At 37.1% G+C, this 19512-nt stretch overlaps 1 protein-coding gene across 3 annotated transcripts in view; it reads left to right on the top strand.

Moving 5' to 3' along the window:
- LOC138807552 (zinc finger CCHC domain-containing protein 7-like) overlaps nucleotides 1-18980 on the top strand; it is a 195429-nt gene extending 176449 nt beyond the window's left edge. For all 3 annotated transcript variants that reach the window (XM_069993316.1, XM_069993318.1, XM_069993317.1), the window contains 3 exons: nucleotides 11589-11684; nucleotides 16066-16183; nucleotides 18229-18980. In XM_069993316.1, coding sequence (XP_069849417.1) covers nucleotides 11589-11684; nucleotides 16066-16183; nucleotides 18229-18665 — 651 coding nt within the window. In that variant the 3' untranslated portion in view covers nucleotides 18666-18980. The remainder of the gene's footprint in view (nucleotides 1-11588; nucleotides 11685-16065; nucleotides 16184-18228) is intronic.
- Nucleotides 18981-19512: the final 532 nt, after the last annotated feature.

Here is a 19512-nt window from a genome sequence, read left to right as displayed (position 1 = left end):
CAGATTGTTTTCATTCTTTTTTTCTTTTTTTATTTCCCCCAGTCCTGGGCTTGAACTCCCACTTGAGCCACAGCACCAGTTCTGGCTTTTTCTATTTATGTGGCACTGAGGAATCAAACCCAGGACTTCATTCATGCTAGGCAAACACTTTACCACTAAGCCACATTCCCAGCCCCTCTTTTTGTAAAAAAGTCAAAAAAGGATTTACTGGATACATTATGTAATATCCATGCTTGTGAGTACCTACTTTATATAAATATGCCCCTTTATAGATACTCATGGACTGTTCTACATTTCTTTGCAGTAGAAAAACAAAATTTTGGATTGTGTCTTAATGTTTAATAAAAATCTCAATTTTAGCCAGGCACTGGTGGCTCACACCTGTAATCATAGCTACTAAGGAGGCTGAGATCTGAGGATTGCAGTGAAAAGACAATCTGTGCGGGAAAGACATGAGATACTTTATCTCTAAGTAGCCACTAGAAAACTGGAAGTGGAGCTGTGGTTCAAAGTGATAGAGGGGCTAGGAAGTTGGCTCAGTGGTAGAGTGTTTGCCTTGCATAAGGCCCTGGGTTCGATTCCTCAGCACCACATAAGCAGAAAAAGCTGGAAGTGGTTCTGTGGCTCAAGTGATAGAATGCTAGCCTTGAGCTAAAGAACTGAGGGACAGCACCCAGGCCCAGAGTTCAGGCCCCATGACCAACAACAAAAAAGCAAAAGCAAAGTGTTAGAGTACTAACCTTGAGCAGAAAAGCTCAGGGACAGCATCAGGACCTAAGTTTAATTGCCTCAGCCAATAAAAACAAAACATCTCAGTTTTATCTTTCTTGCATCTTTGACCTTTCCTTTATTTATAATTGTCTGCATTTCCTCCTTATTTTATTGAAGTCTTTAGAAAAATGTGCTATGAAATTTGCCTAGAAGCTGGAAGGAATATTTCTGAATTACTAACAAATACAGTATATCAAGCAAAAAGAATGTCATCTTTGAAAATGTACTTTGGTTCAGTGCCAAGTTCCTTCATGTGTTACATGTGCAAGTGTATTTAACTTGTAAGAATCTATACCTTCATTTGACATGGGGGTAACACCTAGTAGATTTTTATATGTGTATAAAGAAATTATAAAGCATTTCACACAGTATCTGCCACATAGAACATGTTTACCACCATTTAAACTTCTATTTCAAGCCCATGGAACCTTCAGCACCTACAGAGGTGAACTCTGGACTGATATTCCAAGTACAAATCATCATAATGTCTTTGCCAATGACAAATAGACCCATAATGAACTCTTACCCCAGCCTCCTAAAAATGTTTCCTTTTTTCCTTTTCTTTTTGCCAGTCCTAGAGCTTGGACTCAGTGCCTGGCCACTGTCCCTGAGCTTTTGTGCTCAAGGCTAGCACTTTACCACTTGAACCACAGCTTTTTGGTGGTTAATTGTATATAAGAGTCTCATGGACTTTTCTGTCTAGGCTTGCTCTGAACCTTGATCCTCAGATCTCAGCCTCCTGAGTAGCTAAGATTACAGGTAGGAGCCAGGACTCCCAGCTACAATGTTTCCTTCTTATAATTACTGAAGTTAGAATACTTACAAAATTATTTACTTAAGGGGTAGGAGGCATGGTTCAGGTTGTTATCAGTGAAAGCATCAGATACCAAGTTCTTGGGCATATGTACATACACACATATATAATTACATCCATTTTTATTTTCTAATTATTTATATTTGTCTTATTCCTTTCCATACAATGTAGATGAGTAACTTGTTTTTATTTGTTTTAGAGACAAGATTTCATTTTGTAGCCTAGGCTGGCCTGGAATTTATAATCCTCCTACATCATCCTCCTGAGTGTTGGGATAACAGGAATGGGCCACCAAATTCAGTTTATAGGGGTATAACTTTTATTTTTAAGCAAAGCAAACATTTAATTAAATATTTAATTTTCCTAGAAATTATTATTGAAAACATTCATGATTAGAGCCAGATACTGGTGGCCCAAACCTGTAATCCTGTCTACTCAGAAGTCATGATTCAAAGCCAGCCAGGACAGGAAAGTATGTGAGACATTTATCTCCAATTCACCACCAGAAAACTGAAAGTGGAACGGTGGCTCAAAGTAGAGTGCTAGCCTTGAGCAAAAAGAGCTCAGGGACAGTATCCAGGCCCTGAGTCCAAGCCCCAACACACACACACACACACACACACACACACACACACACACACACACACACACACACACACACACACACACACACACACACACACACACACACACACACACACACACACACACACACACACACACACACACACACACACACACACACACACACACACACACACACACACACACACACACTTACACTTATAATTAGATCACAAAAAATATTTAACCTATTGCCTTCCTAATAAAAAATGATTATATGAAATATATACCATAATATGATAATACAACACATATTTAACATCCAGAGGCCTTAGTTAATACCCAACACCAAAAAACTAAAAACAGTAATATCACAATTAAAAATATGTATTAAATCCAAGCATTGGTGGCTCATACCTTTAATCCTACATACGCAGGAAGTTGAAATCTGGACTATCAAAATTCAGTTGGCCAAGGCAGAAAAGTCTTGAGAGACTGTTTCCAACTAACCAGCAAAAATAATAGACTGGATGGATATGTGGCTCCGATGAGTGGTTCCAGCTGTGAGGCAAGAAAGTCAAGCTCGAAGCTCTGAGTTCAAGCACAAACATACACACACACACACACACACACACAAAATAGGTGTGTATGTGGTGTATGTATTATATATGTATAGCTACTTAATGCCCAGTAACTTCAGTGCCATCTATTGTTTCCAAAAGCAGTTACAACATATAAATTTTTACTTCCTATATAAATGAGAATAATATTAAATTATTCGTACATACCAGCCTTGATACATTCTCCTCATTTTAATCAGATGAGAAAGGAAACAAAATAACATATTAGGATTTTGTATTTTAGGTAAAACTACTTTCTGCCATATCATGACTGATGCCCCCAAACAGCCAGATTTCATAGCAAAATGTAATGAGTCAGTTCTTCAGACTCCAGCTGTATTTGTTTGTTTGTCCAGCAAAAAAAAAGGCAACACAAAAACTCCATGCTTTCTTAGTGAATGTGATATATATTCTTTTGAAGAACATTCCTATCCTACATTTGCTTCTTATTTTAAGACAGGCAAGGGCCAATATGGGACAGTTTGTAAAAGCAAAAAAGCATTTATTTCCCCTTCCTTGAAACAGGTCCTTGAAGCTATGGAATTCCCTGCCTTTGTGAATAATTGTTAACAGTATTTCAATAGAATAAGTTAGGGGAGAGGGCATGAGTGTGTCATATGAGTTATGATAAAAATGAAAATCTCAGTTTATTTAGATCCCCTGTAAATTAACTAATAATTATAATACAGCTATGGTTCTATAGTTTTCAATGCAGGTTTATGTTAGTTGCATGTAAAATGTATTCGATTTTAATAGGGTAAACATTTCAGATTATTTGTAAGATGTATATTAAATGTGTTTTCCATACTTTATAGTATACCCCAGAAAACCTGCAGATAAAATATCCGTGTCTCTTCTCCCTATACCCTGTCTTCACACTGTCCTTATCCCTCTACCCTGCATCAAAGCTTGTGGTCCTTTTCCATCTGTGTACTAAAAGGTTTCTTTGTAAACCAGGCCATTTGTCCATCATTGTTTGGGGTCCAAACAGTGGTAAGATACCCTGTCACCGATCCCACATGCTATGAATGGCAGCTTCTCTCCGGACAATTGGTGGAAGGTCTGAGAAATATTCCTGAGAGGATTATTTAACCTTTCAATTTAGAGGGCACAAAGCCTGGCTGATTAATGAACTTTCTGATGGAGGCCGATAAGCGGATCTATTTCTTTATTTCCTCTAAAAGTGATTCCTTCTACTGTCCATATTACTATAATCTTAAACATAAAATGTGGCAAATAGATTAAAAAACAGCACTAAAGAGTTTATCTGGCTGGCAAACTGAAGGAGCTAAATTAAAATTGGTAATGACAGCAGTGGCTCAGCCTCATATATGGTTTTTAAATGCACTGTGTATTTTGAAGAGACTTATTCTCCAGCTCGCCTGGTAATGACTGCGTTTGGTGCACAGACTGGGGCTAGCTTCTGTTATCCCCACCCTACCCCCCCCCCCCTAAAAAAAATGAGTTGTGTTATCTGGATGGCTGCAGACACATACGCATCCCCCTTTCTCACTGCATGGGCAGACAAGGTCGATAGCATTACAAGGTATTTGTGGCAGTGCTTGTTTCAGTTTTCAGAGCTGCCAGTTTCCAGGCGGATTTGAATTACAAAAGAAGAAGCTGGCATGAAAATTGAAAGGTTTTATCGGCTGGTCTGAAGCCTCATAGCACATTGCTTATTTATGCAGTCCATTTGCACCAGGAAATATAAAAAGGAAATACATTTTTAAAATAAGGCCATAAAGACCCAGATATGTTTAAGATGGCAAATAAAATATAGATACCTATAATATCTTTCCAGGAAACGATTTTCACTTAATGTTGCACATTACTTCAGAAGAGCATTTGTGTTGCTGTCATAAATTTGTGCGTTTGTGTCACTATGTAGGTAGTCTCTGGGGATTAAGAAGGAAGCCTTTGCTAACTTACTTTAAAATTAAAATAGACAGAGGGATAACTCTGCAGTTTGAGAGCTACATTGGAAATATTTAAATAGGGTGGTAAATTAAACTTAAACTAACATTTTTGCATTCCATGTAAAATTAGCTATGGCCCAGTGAATAAATGCCACTACCTTTAGAGAAAATTGGAATGCTTTTTAAGCCAAGAAGATTTGGAGCATTCAGGGAGTGAATTACAGTGATCCTCACTGTCTTGCATATGTTCATTGTTCTCTGCTTACTGACAATATTCTTTTTGTTGTGGGGGGTTTTTTAGTGGGGCAGGTGTCTCATTTACAAAAAGGATGATCCTAATTTAGTTCCTTTAAAAGCTCCTTTTTACAAAACTTGATGATTCTTTTCTATTAGTCTTCAAATATATTGTCTTGTAGGTTTTACCTAGTACTTAATGTTAAAAATATGTAATCTTTTCACTATTTAGATTTATACCAACAGTTCACATTTGTTTATATTACTTTAAAATAGTTTTAGCTTATTGACAAAAATACACTCATGCAGTCCATTAAACTGAATTATGTAAGATGAATACTTAAGTACACAAACATATAATAGCACAAGGCTTTGGCTAATCAATGGCTTCTTTACTGGTCATTTGTAACCCTTAAAATCCATGGTTTGTAAAACTTCAATGTATCTAAAAGAGAGGTATGGGGAGAAGTTAGTTGTATCTGGAACATTCAAATCAATAAAGCAGCATCCTTTTTTCTACTACAGTTCAAAAACATTATTTGAGTCCATTTTCCAATAAAGCAAATTACTTAGCTAAACCATGAGCAATGCAATTTTTTGTAATTTTCATTTTCACCAGCATCTGATACTCTTCTCATGTTTTCATGACCTAGAATAATTACTTCATATAGGGTTTGGAGGAGTTTTTTTGAAACAAAAGTATCAAAAGCAAACATATCTGCTGCATGCTAATGATGTGCTGTACATTTTTTTCATGAATTTTCATAAGGATTTTTCTACGTAGCATGTGTGGCTTAATGATGTAATCACCCGATAGACTAGAAAATGCTCCAAAGGAGACGTTCCGGTCTGTTGTGTACATAATACATGTTTCAAAAATCTGCCTAATTAAGGAATTACCCACTGGGTTGGCAGTCTGTTGGACATATCACATACTTTTAATGCATAAAAATATATGTATATTATTATATACAGTACTTTTAATTCTTAGGATGTGGGAGGAAATGGCAACATTACCCACTGGGATGCAAGTAAATTCTCTTTTCACAAAGAAAAACTTTTTAAAAGCTTAAAAATTTTAAGGAAGCATTGTTTTACAATAAAACCAAATCTTCAGCTCAGGACGAAAATTTCTCCCAATATTTTATAAGGGAAGTGAGGGAATATTTGCCAGAACTGTGTGCAAATAGAAAGCTTTGTCCAAAACCATGGGGGAATGAGGCCTACATTTCAGATTGCAGGTATGAAGACCCAGCTCAAAGAACCAACTTCAAGGGAAGAATATCAGTCTATGACTGCTAGTATACAGATCATCATTGTTGCATGCTCATACATTAAACTTCATTTCCCTTTACTGAAAATCTCTTTGTCCAACTTAAATTTCTCACTTTTATTCCCTTTGTACTAAGATGATAATGGTGTTGAATTTCCATGAATGTCTACTGAGTACATTTCTTTTGACATTTATGTATACCAAAAGAAAGGAGAGAAGCCCCCACCCCCTACCTTCTTTCCCTACCTACTCCTCATAATACTAAGTACTTAAAAACTGTCTGTGGTCTTTTTAAGGTCACCAGTAAATAGGAAAAGAATGTATAGTTTGAATTCAAACTGTTTCCTTCTCAATACAAACAGAATAGATCACTTTAACTAAGGGACCTTGCAAGCTTTCAGTTTAGAGAGTAACGTTTTCTTTAGAAGTCTTATTTGATTCCTTGGGTTGAATCTTTTTAATACATAAATATTGGGGAAAGAATTACATTAGTTTGTTAAAAGGATATATTGATTTGGAAATTTCTTAGAAGAGTAAGAACTGTTCTCAAGCATGAAGATCATACTGATTTAAGATGTATTGGGCAAATGCATTTGTTCAGAAAGATCAGAGGTAGAGGTAATCACTACTTTCTCAGTGCTGTACTTTGTTGTGAATACTTTTGCTGTTTTTAATATGCCTATTAATATATGTTAACATGAAAACTGGGTTAATTAAAACATATAGTCTATAGTCTATATATGTGATTATAAATAAAATCTATTTTGTGTTCACAAAAGTAGAAAAATCCCTTTAATTAGTGAAATTAATTGCATCCTGTATAGTAATAAGCATCAATTAGATGCAAGCTCTCATTGGATCAAAGTCAGTTTAGATAAGGGCAGCTCAAGGTCACTGAGGGAGATGCCCAGCAGATTCATTTGCATAAAAAATTACTGTTAGAAATAGGACACTGAGGCAGCTCTAGCATTTTGATCTCTTGGCCTTTGTCATGGAGATTCCTAGTAGTGAAGGGAGTGAGGCCAGTGTCCCAGATAATGATTAACTGTTTTAATGGCATTCATTCATTCATTCGGCACTACCTACTCATGCAGAAAAAAGGGTTATGTAAAATGACATTAGAAGAAAATCATTTGTAATCGTTGCATTGGGCTGCACTTTGAGGAGACATTAGAAGTAAATCCGTGGCGTGGTAGGCTTATGCGTTATCTTCTGATATTTACTGAGTTTACTGGTGCATGAAAAGCTTTCAGCAAGAATAGCAGATGGGATGGACCTTTCATAGGTAATGCTATCTACCAGGTTATTACTTCTATATATTGATAGTAAAGTAATCTCCAAGATATCACCCTACAAATATAGATTATTTAAATGTCTGTAAAAACAAAAAAAACTTTCATAAATAGTTCACTTGCTATATATTGGGTCAAAGACTTTAGATACATTTTGACTTCAAAAAAGTTCTAAAACTATATTCACTCCTTTGCTATTAACTTTTTGTCAGCAGTACAGGCGCATGTGACAGAACCCTGAACCCAGAGTTAATCAGTTGACACATTCTGCCTTAAATTGGATCTTTACTGTTAATTAAAACTAAAGGCATACTGCAAGGCAGAAGTGTTGAATCAAGATTTGTATTTCTCATATTTTAAATAGCTTAAAGATTTTTGTTAGATTATAGTATAAAAACTTGTCCACTGGAAATCATTATTGAATTTTCAGTACTGTATTCTAATACAGAAATGTTCTCTAATTAGGTAAGATCTAGGCTGATTTCATTCCTATTAAGTCCTAGAACATGATAGTTTATTAAAATGAGAGCATGTAGATAGTGCTTGCCGTGTCATTTACTAATTAATTATTGTGAAACAGTTTAGAATTTCATAGCACAATATAAATACTGATGCTATTTTTATTAGTTATAATGGAAGTTTTTAAATAGTGACATTATTCAGATGAATAAGCATCAAATGTTTGCACTTCAGAAAGAGGTATAACTGAACAGAAGGGCTATATTTAAGATTACTTTCAAAATAAAATTACGTGTCAATGTGAAACATGCTTTCAGGATTGATTAAGAAGGATCTCTCCATCCCTGTCACTCTTGGCTTTACTAATTCCTTCCTGATAGGTTCCACACTCTCAATGTGAAGCTGAAGAGACACTAAGGAAGCTGGTAGTAATTTATTCAAGCTTTTTAATATGTATTTATGTCCCTTAAGGACATAAATAGTTTCTTGAGGCACCTAATTGTTATTAACTGTAGCTAAAATTTATCAGATGTTTACGGTGGGCATATGTTTATGGTGGGCATATGTTTACATATGCATTAATATGCATCCCTTATTATTTAGTATACTTACTGAACTTGTACTTATGCTTAGTTGTGTTCCAAGAACACAAAAGCAAACAGATCCTTGACTTCACAGAATATACTTTCTCCTTGCCTGGTGGGAAGTGGAGTGGATAACTAAAACAAGTAAAATATTTAATGTGTCAGATATGAAAAGAGCCATGGAGGTTTTTTTAATTTTTTTCTGGCTTTTGTTTTTTGTTAAGGGATTTGTTGGTTGGAGAGGCTCAAAAGGAAGGGACATACCCTACAATATCACATGGAAGGAGCTAGTAGTTAGTCAAAAAGGTCTCACTAAGATGGTCACTGAGCCAAAACTTGAAGGAATTGAGTATCCCATGTTGTATTTGGGAGAAGAGTGATCCAGGCAGATGGAACTGCTGATGCCAAAGTGTATTAAAAGTTTATTTTGACTGCTCAGAGAGCAACAAAAATGTTAGTGACATGTTGGCACATGCTCCAAAGCATGTGGCAAGGTCAGACAGATGGAAGAGAAAGATGGTAAGCCATTGTAAGGGCTTGGTTTTTTCTGATTATGTGAAGCTATTAGAGGAGAGAGATGTCCTCATATACCTGCAAGATTGCTTTGTATTGAAAATAATAGAAACACCAGTAATGAGTTTCATTTGTGGGGGAGAGGGGTTGCTTTTCTTGTCAGTCATGGGGTTTGAACTCTGGGATTAGGCACTGTCCCTGAGCTCTTCAGCTTAAGGCTAGTACTCTACCACTTGAGTCACAGCATCACTTCCACCTTTTTTCTGTTTATGTGGTGCTGCGGAATCAAACCCAGGGCCTCATGCATGCAAGGCAAGCACTCTACCACTGAGCCACATTCCCAGCCCATAATGAGGTTCTTATAGTCATCCAAATGAGAGGTAAATACTCCATGGAGTAGTAGTGGGGTGAAAGGAAATAGATGTGTCTTAGAGAGCTAGAAGGTTTGCTGATGGGCTGGATATGAGAAATGCCTATGTGAAAGTAAAGCACACTTTCAGGCTTGTCTGTGAGGATGATTCAGAGATTACATTCTGAGGGCTCTGACCAAATCAATGATTTAATATATTGATGGATCCAGACTGAATAAACTATCAAGAGGAAGGAGAACTGTGGAAGGTAGGGGCCTGTTTGGAGGAAGTAGGTTGCTGTCAGCATGTCTTTGGCTGTATCTTGCTCTTTACCCCTTCTTGTGACTGTTGTTCTGCTTCCTGCTCATGATATAAGCTACTGCACCATGTCTTTGCCACCAAGATGGACTGAAACCTCTGAAATTATAAGCAACCTTTTCTGCTTTAAATACTTTGTATCAGGTATTTGGATTACAGCGAAAAGAAAAATAATATCCAGTTTTCCTTCTTCAAAATAAACCTTTTCTGCTTTAAATACTTTCTATCAGGTATTTGTTTACAGTGAAAAGAAAAATAACATCCAGTTTTCCTTTTTAGGAAGTAAGAGGTACAAGTAAGTTGTGTGAAGACTTTTGTTGCCTATTCATTATTTTCCTATGTCAAGAAAAGAAACCCTCCACAAACCACCTGTTTGAAAAATTAATTTTAAAAGTTTGTTGGCAGACTAGCACTCATTGTTTTATGATCACAGTAATGAACATGTGAAATAAATTTACTCACATCCATACCCTTGCCATACATCCTTACCTCTTATCTTCCAGTCTCCTAAAAAGGGAAGAAACAAGGATTCGATTTTTGTCCTCCTGGTTAAAGCCACTATCCTCTGCAGGTCTTGCTCTGTCATCTCTACTTTCTCGCATGCTCAGGTCCCTCTCATTTGAAAAACAAACCATCAAATTCTCCTAGATACTGCACCATCTTATTCACACTTCTCAAATAAAATAGCTATTCTCCCCCTTTCTTAATAGGTATTCAGTTTTTTTAACATTTCTCATAAAATGTCATATATATATACTGAAAAATACATAAGGTGCTTGTATAAGCTAATAAATTATTTATGTAACATACATCCAAGTAAACACTTCCATGTGTAAGATACAGGAAATTGGAGCTACTCTGAAACCCATTGTATGCTGTTTTTTCCCCACTGCAACTAACACCCTAGCTTCTGTGGGTAATTATTCCTTTCTTTGTTCTTCTCTTTTTTTTTTTTTTTTTTTTTTTTTTTTTTTTTTTTTTTTGGTCGGTTGTGGGGCTTGAACTCTGGGCTTGGGTACTGTCCCTCAGCTCTTCAGCTCAAGGCAAGCGCTCTACTGCTTGAGCCACAGTGCCACGTCCAGTTTTCTAGTGGTTTTTATTGGCAATAAGAGTCTCACGGACTTTCCTGCCCGGGCTGGCTTTAAATCCTAACTAGGATTACAGGCATGAGCCACAGGTGCCAGGTTCTTTGTTCTTCTCTTTAGATTTGTGTATACCCTTTAGTCTTCACCCTGCTGCCTTCTATAAAATTCTTGGTACCCCACTAACTAGTTCCAAATTCTCAAAATATAGTTACCAGTATATACTTATTACTCTTTTTTGGGGGGGGGGGGTCCGGTCGTGGGGCCTGTACTCTGGGCCTGGACACTGTCCCTCAGCTCTTCAGCTCAAGGCTAGAGCTCTACCACTTGAGCCACGGCGCCACTTCCGGCTTTTTTTTTCTTTTTGCTTATGTGGTGCTGAGGAATCGAACCCAGGGCCTCAGGCATGCAAGGCAAGCGCTCTACCATTGAGCCACCTTCCCAGCCCCTACTTATTACTCTTGTGATAGATTATTTCTCAGTCTTGATATCTTCAGGCCGTTCTGCCATATATGGCATTATAGATTAGTTTATCCTGCTTGGAAATACTCTGTTAAGGACTAAGTCTGTGTCCTCCTGTGTATCCACATGCTCATTGAGCCCTCCCTTCTCTGTCCCTTTTATGAACTCCTTTGCTTGTTCCTTAAACGTTGCTGGCTACATCCTCAACCTACTATAACTCCACACTAACTTTAAGGAACACTAAGGAATTTCATACCTAAAAAGAACTGTTTTGGAAAGCACAAGGTTTTAACTTTATGCTAAAATTTGAAAGCCACACAAATATTTATGTTTCAGACCAAACCTGGACCACCAAAAAAGCCAAAGACCCCTTCTGGACAATCAGCCTTAGTGTATTGCTACAACTGTGCACAAAAAGGCCACTATGGACACGTAAGTTTGAGTGACATTTGAGCATAAAGAGTTATGAAAGAGGAGCTCAGAATTAATGTAACTCCTGAATGTTTACTTGTTTACACATTAATATTCAGAGGCAAGATTTAATGTATTTTTAACTAATTCTTCTGTCTTTGCAGAGTAACTTTCAGAGCAGTAAACACTAATTGTTTTAAATGTACATGAAAAAGTAGAAGCTGAGACAAATAATTGTCATCATCAAGAACATAGTACAGTTCTCATGAGATCTTATCATTACTTGGACACAGATACTTTGTTTTATATTTTCTATTAGTTCTCCAGTTTCCCATGGTACCATATTCATACTCAGTTAAGCCTTCATCATTCACATTCAATCCCTGATCTTCAATAGTAGAAAGACAGGTGGCATATCACTGACTCACCCACCTACAAGTGCCCAGATTTACAACCAACATATTCCCCAGGCCCAACCGAAAGGACTAAACTATATTCTAGATGTTGAGGTATCAGAGCAGAAGAAACTGTTGGCTATGAGATGGGCATGAGTCCCCTAGACAGTTGCCACATTAAGTGTAAGCAGGAGTAAGTGTAAGCAGGAGTAACTCATGCAGAGACAAGATACAATAAAAAATAATCTCAGAACCCACAGATTGTGGGAACCTTGATGCAGAGGAGGAAAGCAGTGGCATTAGAATTAGGGATTAGAAAATCATTATGGAAAAGTGTATTCCCATTCTCCATGCAGGCATTTCATATTATTGCCTAGAAACCACAATAAACTAGTATCAAATCAGATTCAGTGACAGGATACAGATTGCACAGAGGCTCTAGAGTCCTCAAAGTGGATAGAGGGATGAGCAATAGAATAGGTAGAGTGGGAGAGGGAGTATTGCAGTCACCTTTTGAGCTTCTAACATTTTACCAATACAGACCTTGGGAGTCCTACAGATGTAGGGAGAGACAAAAGGCTGGAAGAAGAAAAAATGCTACAAAGAGCCCATCAGGTTTCTCCTCCATTTTCGGGCAGCAAGAACTGTTGGGTAAAGGGTAGGATTTGATAGCCAGAATGAGGCTCTGATCCTCAGTTCTAATTTTTTTGTTGTTGTTCTGTTTTTTTAAGACAGAGTCTCGCTATGTAGCCCAGGCTGTCCTGGAACTCGAGATCCTCCTGCCTCAGCCTCCCAAGTGCTGGGATTACAGGGGTGTACTACCACGCCCAGCTCTCAGTTCTAATTTTTGCTTCGCTACTGACTTAACCAGGTGATTTGAACTACTCACTTTTTTTCTTTGGTCCTCAGTCTTTATCTCCAAAACAAAGAAGTTGTATAGCACTGAGATTTGGATGCTGTCTCAAAATGTGATCAGACCCCATCGTATGGTGATAGAGATGGAGCGATCCTACAGAATATTCCACTTCGCTTCTGTAGAACTCACATTGACAGCTTAACTAGAGATTTCTTTTATAGAATTATAATCTCTAGATTTAATTACTCTGTGCATTCATCCTGGTTACCAACATTCAGATGTTGTCAAGACTTTTTACAGGACATACTCATATACTCACATAATTAATCCACTGCCACACAAATCAGAGATGGTACAATTTATGCTTGCTTGCCCCTTCACAGCAAAAGGATATGATTTTAGTATTTGTGTTTGCTCAATTAAAGAAAAACAATTAGAGTAGGATGCTTGCTGCTAATATAGGAATGTGTTTAAAGCATTTGGAATTTATATTGAAATCTAGATTTAGGTAAGTTCTTAGTTACATTAAAGTATAGACAAAGTGTTCTAGATTAGCCAACACTAAGAAGATGAGTGGCGTGGCCATTGCAGAATAGTAAGTAAATTATATCACCAACTATCAATTGTCTGTGTTAATGGAGAGGACCAACAATGTGGATAATCAAAATACAATTTACATGTAGCTTTGGAAACATTTTAGTTACTATATAGTCTCAGCCGTACAGGATCCAAATAAGACTATGCCGATTGTTAAATACATCTGAGAACCGCTTCCCTTCATGTTTAGAAATTCAGCCCTGCAGATGTTATTGACTCTTCGTGTGAAAGATAGGACTTTGCCTACCCAAATTCTCCTCATTCTCTAGCTAGAGAAACACTATGTCAAGAGACTACTTCAGGAAAAGAGGGGGAGCTGGGAGTAGCAAAAGGTTTCTGGTGTGGGTATTGGCTGACTATACCAAGATTCTAGTACTTTTTTTATAGTCATGATTTGCTGCTGTTATTGTAGGGTTAGAATTCTTGTTAAAGGTAAAATTGCTTTGTACCCCAAAGTATTAAGAGTTCTATGAATTTTACTCCTATACTACTTGTGTCATGAGTTATGTACCTTCATGTATTTTGTTATTAATACTTGCATTTGTGTTAGGGTTAGAATCTTAGGCCCAACTCTTTCATAGTTATCTTTTTTTCCTAGAAATGGGAATTTACTTCACCACAGATAATGGTTATGAAAAGATTTCTTAGCCGGGCGCTGGTGGCTCACGCCTGTAATCCTAGCTGCTCAGGAGGCTGAGATCTGAGGATCACGGTTCAAAGCCAGCTCGGGCAGAAACGTCCGTGAGACTCTTATCTCCAGTTAACCACCATTAAACCAGAAGTGGCACTGTGGCGTAGAGTGATAGAATGCTGGGTTTGAGCAAAAAAAGCTTGGAGACAGTGCCCAGGCCCTGAGTTCAAGCCCCATGATTGATCCAAAAAAAAGACTTCTTTATGTTGTCCTATAAGCTTGCTTTATAACCTGCAAGATCCCAAATAGCCCAAAATGATTTAGGAAGTCACAAAATCAAAAAATGGCAGAAGGAAGGAAATAGTAAAGGTGTAAGACCAAATAGGAAATAAAAAACTAAGTAGCATCGGAAAACCAAAACTGGTTCTTTGAAAACTCTTGTCTTGGGGCTAAAAACAGAAGTCAATTAAGGTAAACTGTTACAATACAATATCAATGGTAAATGAAGATTTTCATTACTTTCTATTCTTAAGAATATATTTGGAATTACTCATAATTTTCTTTTTTATTTCTTTTTGTTTTTTGTTTTTGTTTTTTGTTTTTGTTTTTTGTTTCCAGGACTGGGGATTGAACTCAAGGCCTTGAACTTGCTAGGCAAGTGCTCTAACACTTGAGCCATGCCCCCAGTCCTTTTACTTTTAGTTTGTTTTTTTCAGATAGAGTATCACGCTAACTTTGCCTGGGCTGGCCTCCAACCGCGATCCTCCTGCCTCCGCCTCCTGAGTAGCTGGGACCACAGGCATGCGCCAGCATATTCGGCTTGTTTTTGAGAATAGGGTCTTGTCAACTTTGCCTGGGCAGGCCTCAAACTGTGATCTACCTATCTCCACTTCCTGAGTAATTGGGATTTCAGGCGTGCGCCACCACGCTCAGCCCTGATTCGTGATTGTCTTAACTCTGCAAATAAAGTATATAAAAATGTATGTCTACCAGCCTGGTCAGATATCTTAGAAATACAAGTCTAGTATATAAGGTCAAAGTTAGGAAATAATCAGCTAAAGTCTATGTGCATATTTTCCATACTTTATAAAAGGTTCTGTATTTTTCTTCAATATTTGGCCAAAAAATATTGAATATTTGTAAATAACTTTAGATAAGATGGAAGAAGACAAAATAGCAGAGTTCATAAGGGAAATTTTTTTAAAGAAAAATTGTTTCATAAATTCTGCTAAATGCTTTGGATTTGGGAGCTGTTGGGCATGGGAAGGCCAGAATCATGAAAATAGGGGAGTTGCAAGTAAAAGCAATGATCTTAACAGGAAGGAAGAGGGAAGACAAGGAGGAACTTCCTATGAGGTGTCTCACAACTACCTCAGTAATTTGAAAGACATAACCCATTACCACCTCACTCCTTACTACAGAATCATTGTCAAGTAAATAGTGAATATTGAGTTAATATAAGCTTGCAAACCACTTGTGTCTAGATGAAAGAAGAAAGGGTTAATAAGAATGTATAGCTACATTTGGAGGATGGGAGGAGCACCAGGAGAAGCAGTTGATGGAAGGCTTTTGGAAGAGACAGGGAAAGGACAGATGATTAGCACAAGGCTGGCTGTGGTACAGCCTCTAAGTGCAGTCAGCTCCACTCCTCAGCACTCTTAACTCAGACCAAGGGAAGGTTGAGAAAAGATGAGTTTCATAGGTAAGGAAGAGAAACAAAACGAGCCTCAGATAGCATAAAAGCAAAATAAGGCTGCTGGCCTGGGTGGCCCCAGCAATTAAGGACTACTCCATCAGCCACAGTCTGAGGCACCAGTGAGGTAGGGCTTGTCTCTATAGAATTAACATGGCCCACAAAGCCTACAGGAAGATACGCTGAACAGTGCACCTTTGTGACTTGGCAATTTCAAATGCAATTTGTAGGAATGTACAGAAAGAAGGATGTTTAACCAGACATTTCCAACATCTCCGTTCATCTATTTCTATGATGACAAATACGAAATTCGGGAGCGAGAACAGAGAATAAAACGCAAAGCAAAAGGTATGGAATTAAACTTCACTGTCTTTGCCTATTTAAAAGATCATTGGTTAGCATAGAAAATGTATTTCTGTAATTACCATAGAAACCATAACTTTCTTGATTCTAAAAACACAAGTGTTGACTTCAAAATCCCATTGTAATCTGTTCATGATAAACTTTTTTTTTTCTGAGTAAGCATTTCAGAAAATGTTCAAGAAAATAATGTTATCTGTGGAGGCAGAATGTTAAAGATTCCTTTGAAATTTTTCTATTTGACAAGTAGTTCTTTCCTTCTGTATGTATCTTATACTTTCTTTGTAGGTAATTGATGGGACTTCCTTTCAAGTTAACTCTGATTCAGCTGCTACTAACAAGCAGAGCTCCAGGCCCACAGCCACCTCAGTGCATTCTGCTGACTTCCTAACATTTTTTTTTTCTTTTTAACCGGGGCTTGAACTTATGGCCTCCTGCTTGCTCAGTTCGAATGCTTGGCTGACATTCTTCCGCCTTAGCCACACCTCCTGCCTGGTGTTCTGTTGGCTATTTTAGAAATGGAGTATCCCAAACTTTTCTGCACAGACTAGCTTTGAACTGTAGTCCTCCGGATCTCAGCCCCCTTAGTAACTGTGATAACAGGTGTAAGTCACTGGTGGTTGGCTCTTTCGCCCTTTTGAAGTTAGTCTTTTTTAGATTCTCTGAGTCCTATCAAAATTAAGATACTAATTCTGAAGAAACTAGAAAAATTACTTAAAGCTCCTGCATAGCTTATGTGTTCAATCTCATATAAAACTTATCTCAATTGTAGAGAAATTATAGCACATAAAGATAGTAACTAGGCAACCAAACTAGAAAGAAATTTAAAAGAAATGTATGAAAATGTCATCTCTGAATTAAAGGATTATGACTGCTTTCTTTTATTTTTCATTTTTTTCCCCAAATTTTTATAGTGAATATAACTTTTAGGGGGCAGGAAGGAGTACTAGTGTTTGAAATCAAGACCTTATCCTTGTTAAGAGGTCACTCTTCCACTCAAGCTATGTCATCAGCCCTTTTTGCTTTAATTATTTTTTGAATCATCTTTTATACCCAAACCAGATTAGTCCACAGTCCTCCTGTGTACCCTGAGTAGCTAGGATAGCAGACACATGCTAACACACTCAACTTTTACTAATTGAGATGGGATCTTTCAAACTTTTTGTCCAAGCTGGCCTTCAACTTAAATCAACCTGATCTCTGCCTTTCAAGTCAACTTAGATCATCCTGATCTCTACCTCCTAAATCACTTGAGCCACCACACCGAGCTGCTTTTTTATAATCTGAGAAAAACATTAACTTTTTTTCTTTTTAAATAGTTTTGTAACTCCAGCACAAATCTGGAAGTTTTATTTTATGCTGAAAGTATTTGTAGGCCACTTCTTTACTTTTACTTTATCTCCCACCTAGCCCTGTCAGAATCTCTACCATAAAAATATTCATGTGAAAAAAATGTTCATGACATGACAAAATGGAACATTATCTAGCACTACAACCAACCAGTGAAATACATGCACATACATGTGTGTACACACACACACACATTCCCCAAGTCAACTCGGAGAAGGAAAATTTCCTGATGAGTTTGGTATGCACCTCTCCTCTCGATTCTGGGCCAGGCTTTATAGTCACAGGATGATAGAAAACTCCTGTGAGACCATCAGAAGGCCATTTTGTATATCTCGCTTTGCGTTAGCTTCAGGGCTGACTGTCAGTGCTGAGACAAGACTTTTCTTCGGAAGCTAAGATGACTGTTGTTACTGTAGTCATCTGTTATTTTGTAACATCTTTAAACTATATTGAATAATATAATTATCATTGGATTTTTGGATGTTGTCCCTTTTCAGCAATCAGGGTGCAACTATTCTATTTTTAGTGAATGATTTTTTTTTTTACTTCAGCAAAAGCTTTTTAGAATATTAACATGCTATTTGTGTAGCTTCCCTTTGTGACACCTTACTTCCAAATCTATGCAAGTTCAACATGGACTGTCTTAACTGCTCAATATGCAAAAACCCTTTTATATTTTTCAGAACTGCAGAAAAATGGAGACTTACCCAGACAGTTCAAGAGACCACATATGGAAGCAGCATATAAGAAACCCCACCATGATAGAAGAAAGAGCCATGACTCAAGGAAAAGCAGTAGGCAGCCTCGAGAAGATAAAGCAATTAAGAAAGAAATGAACAAGAACAGAGAACAGGAGAAGCACAGGAAAGCTGGCAGGCATCATGAAGTGGAAGAGGACTTCCCTAGGGGCCAAAAACCCCACCCTTCCTCCAGCAATTTTAAAACCCAGAAGACTCACAAGTCTTCCCACCACTCATCACATTACCACGAACTGAGAGAAGACAAACTTTCCAAAGAGAGCCAGCGGAGCAAGCAGAAGAAAAAAGAGAGATATGTGGAAGATGATAGTGATGATAATTTATTTCTTATTAAGCAAAGAAGAAAAAAATCTAAGCTGTGAGAAGGCTACTGATCTGGCTTTCCATATTTATTTGATCTCCATGAACACAGCATTCTAGCAGTATTTTTAATTGCTTATGATTAAATAAAGGATAGTTTGGCTATCATTACTCAATTTTAGCCATGCCTAGAATTGCTGAACACAGGCCATAGAGATCTCAGTTCTCTGTCCAACAAGTTACTAGGTAGGAAAATGAGAAGACACCTTAATCTTCTGCTGTAATACCAGTTTTATCCAGAGTCCTTGAGATAGGAAGAACCAGTCTTTCAAGAAAACTTCTTGTAAATATATTGAAAAAAAAATGAGTAAATAAAAGCTCATCAAATGTAATTCATCAGCAATGTGAGTGGGAAAATTAAACTTGTAAAGATAGAAATTAATACTATTACATTCTTTTTCAGCATTTTTTTTCTTTTCTTTTTTTAACATTAAAGAAAATAACTATAAATCCAAATCCAGTTTTTCTTGTTTCTGAAGCTGTTATGAGGATCTTCCTTTGGACAGAATATCACAGGCTAATGGTAAAAATAAAGTTGTCATCTTTGATAATGCTGAGAGGTGGGCTTTAGCAAAATGCAGGCAAGTAATCTGTCTAAAATTAATATATAAGACATTTCCTGAAACAGGTAAAAATGGGTCACCAAAAATTTAATACAATAACTGTGAAATAGTTTTTACCATTTTTATAGCCATACATCAAGAAGATTATCACTTAGATAAATATTACCCAACTTTTAAAACTGTCTTTTCATAGATTTTTCTAACTACTACACAACTGTACAGAATTTTTTGTATTTGTGAACTTTTTGTACTTATCAAAGCCGAATGTTAGAGTAAAAAAGAAATA

Source organism: Dipodomys merriami, unplaced genomic scaffold, assembly GCF_024711535.1.
Source record: "Dipodomys merriami isolate MVZ:Mamm:240054 unplaced genomic scaffold, mDipMer1.0.p SCAF_420, whole genome shotgun sequence".
NCBI classification, from domain to species: domain Eukaryota; kingdom Metazoa; phylum Chordata; class Mammalia; order Rodentia; family Heteromyidae; genus Dipodomys; species Dipodomys merriami.
This window is presented reverse-complemented; position numbering and strand designations above follow the sequence as displayed.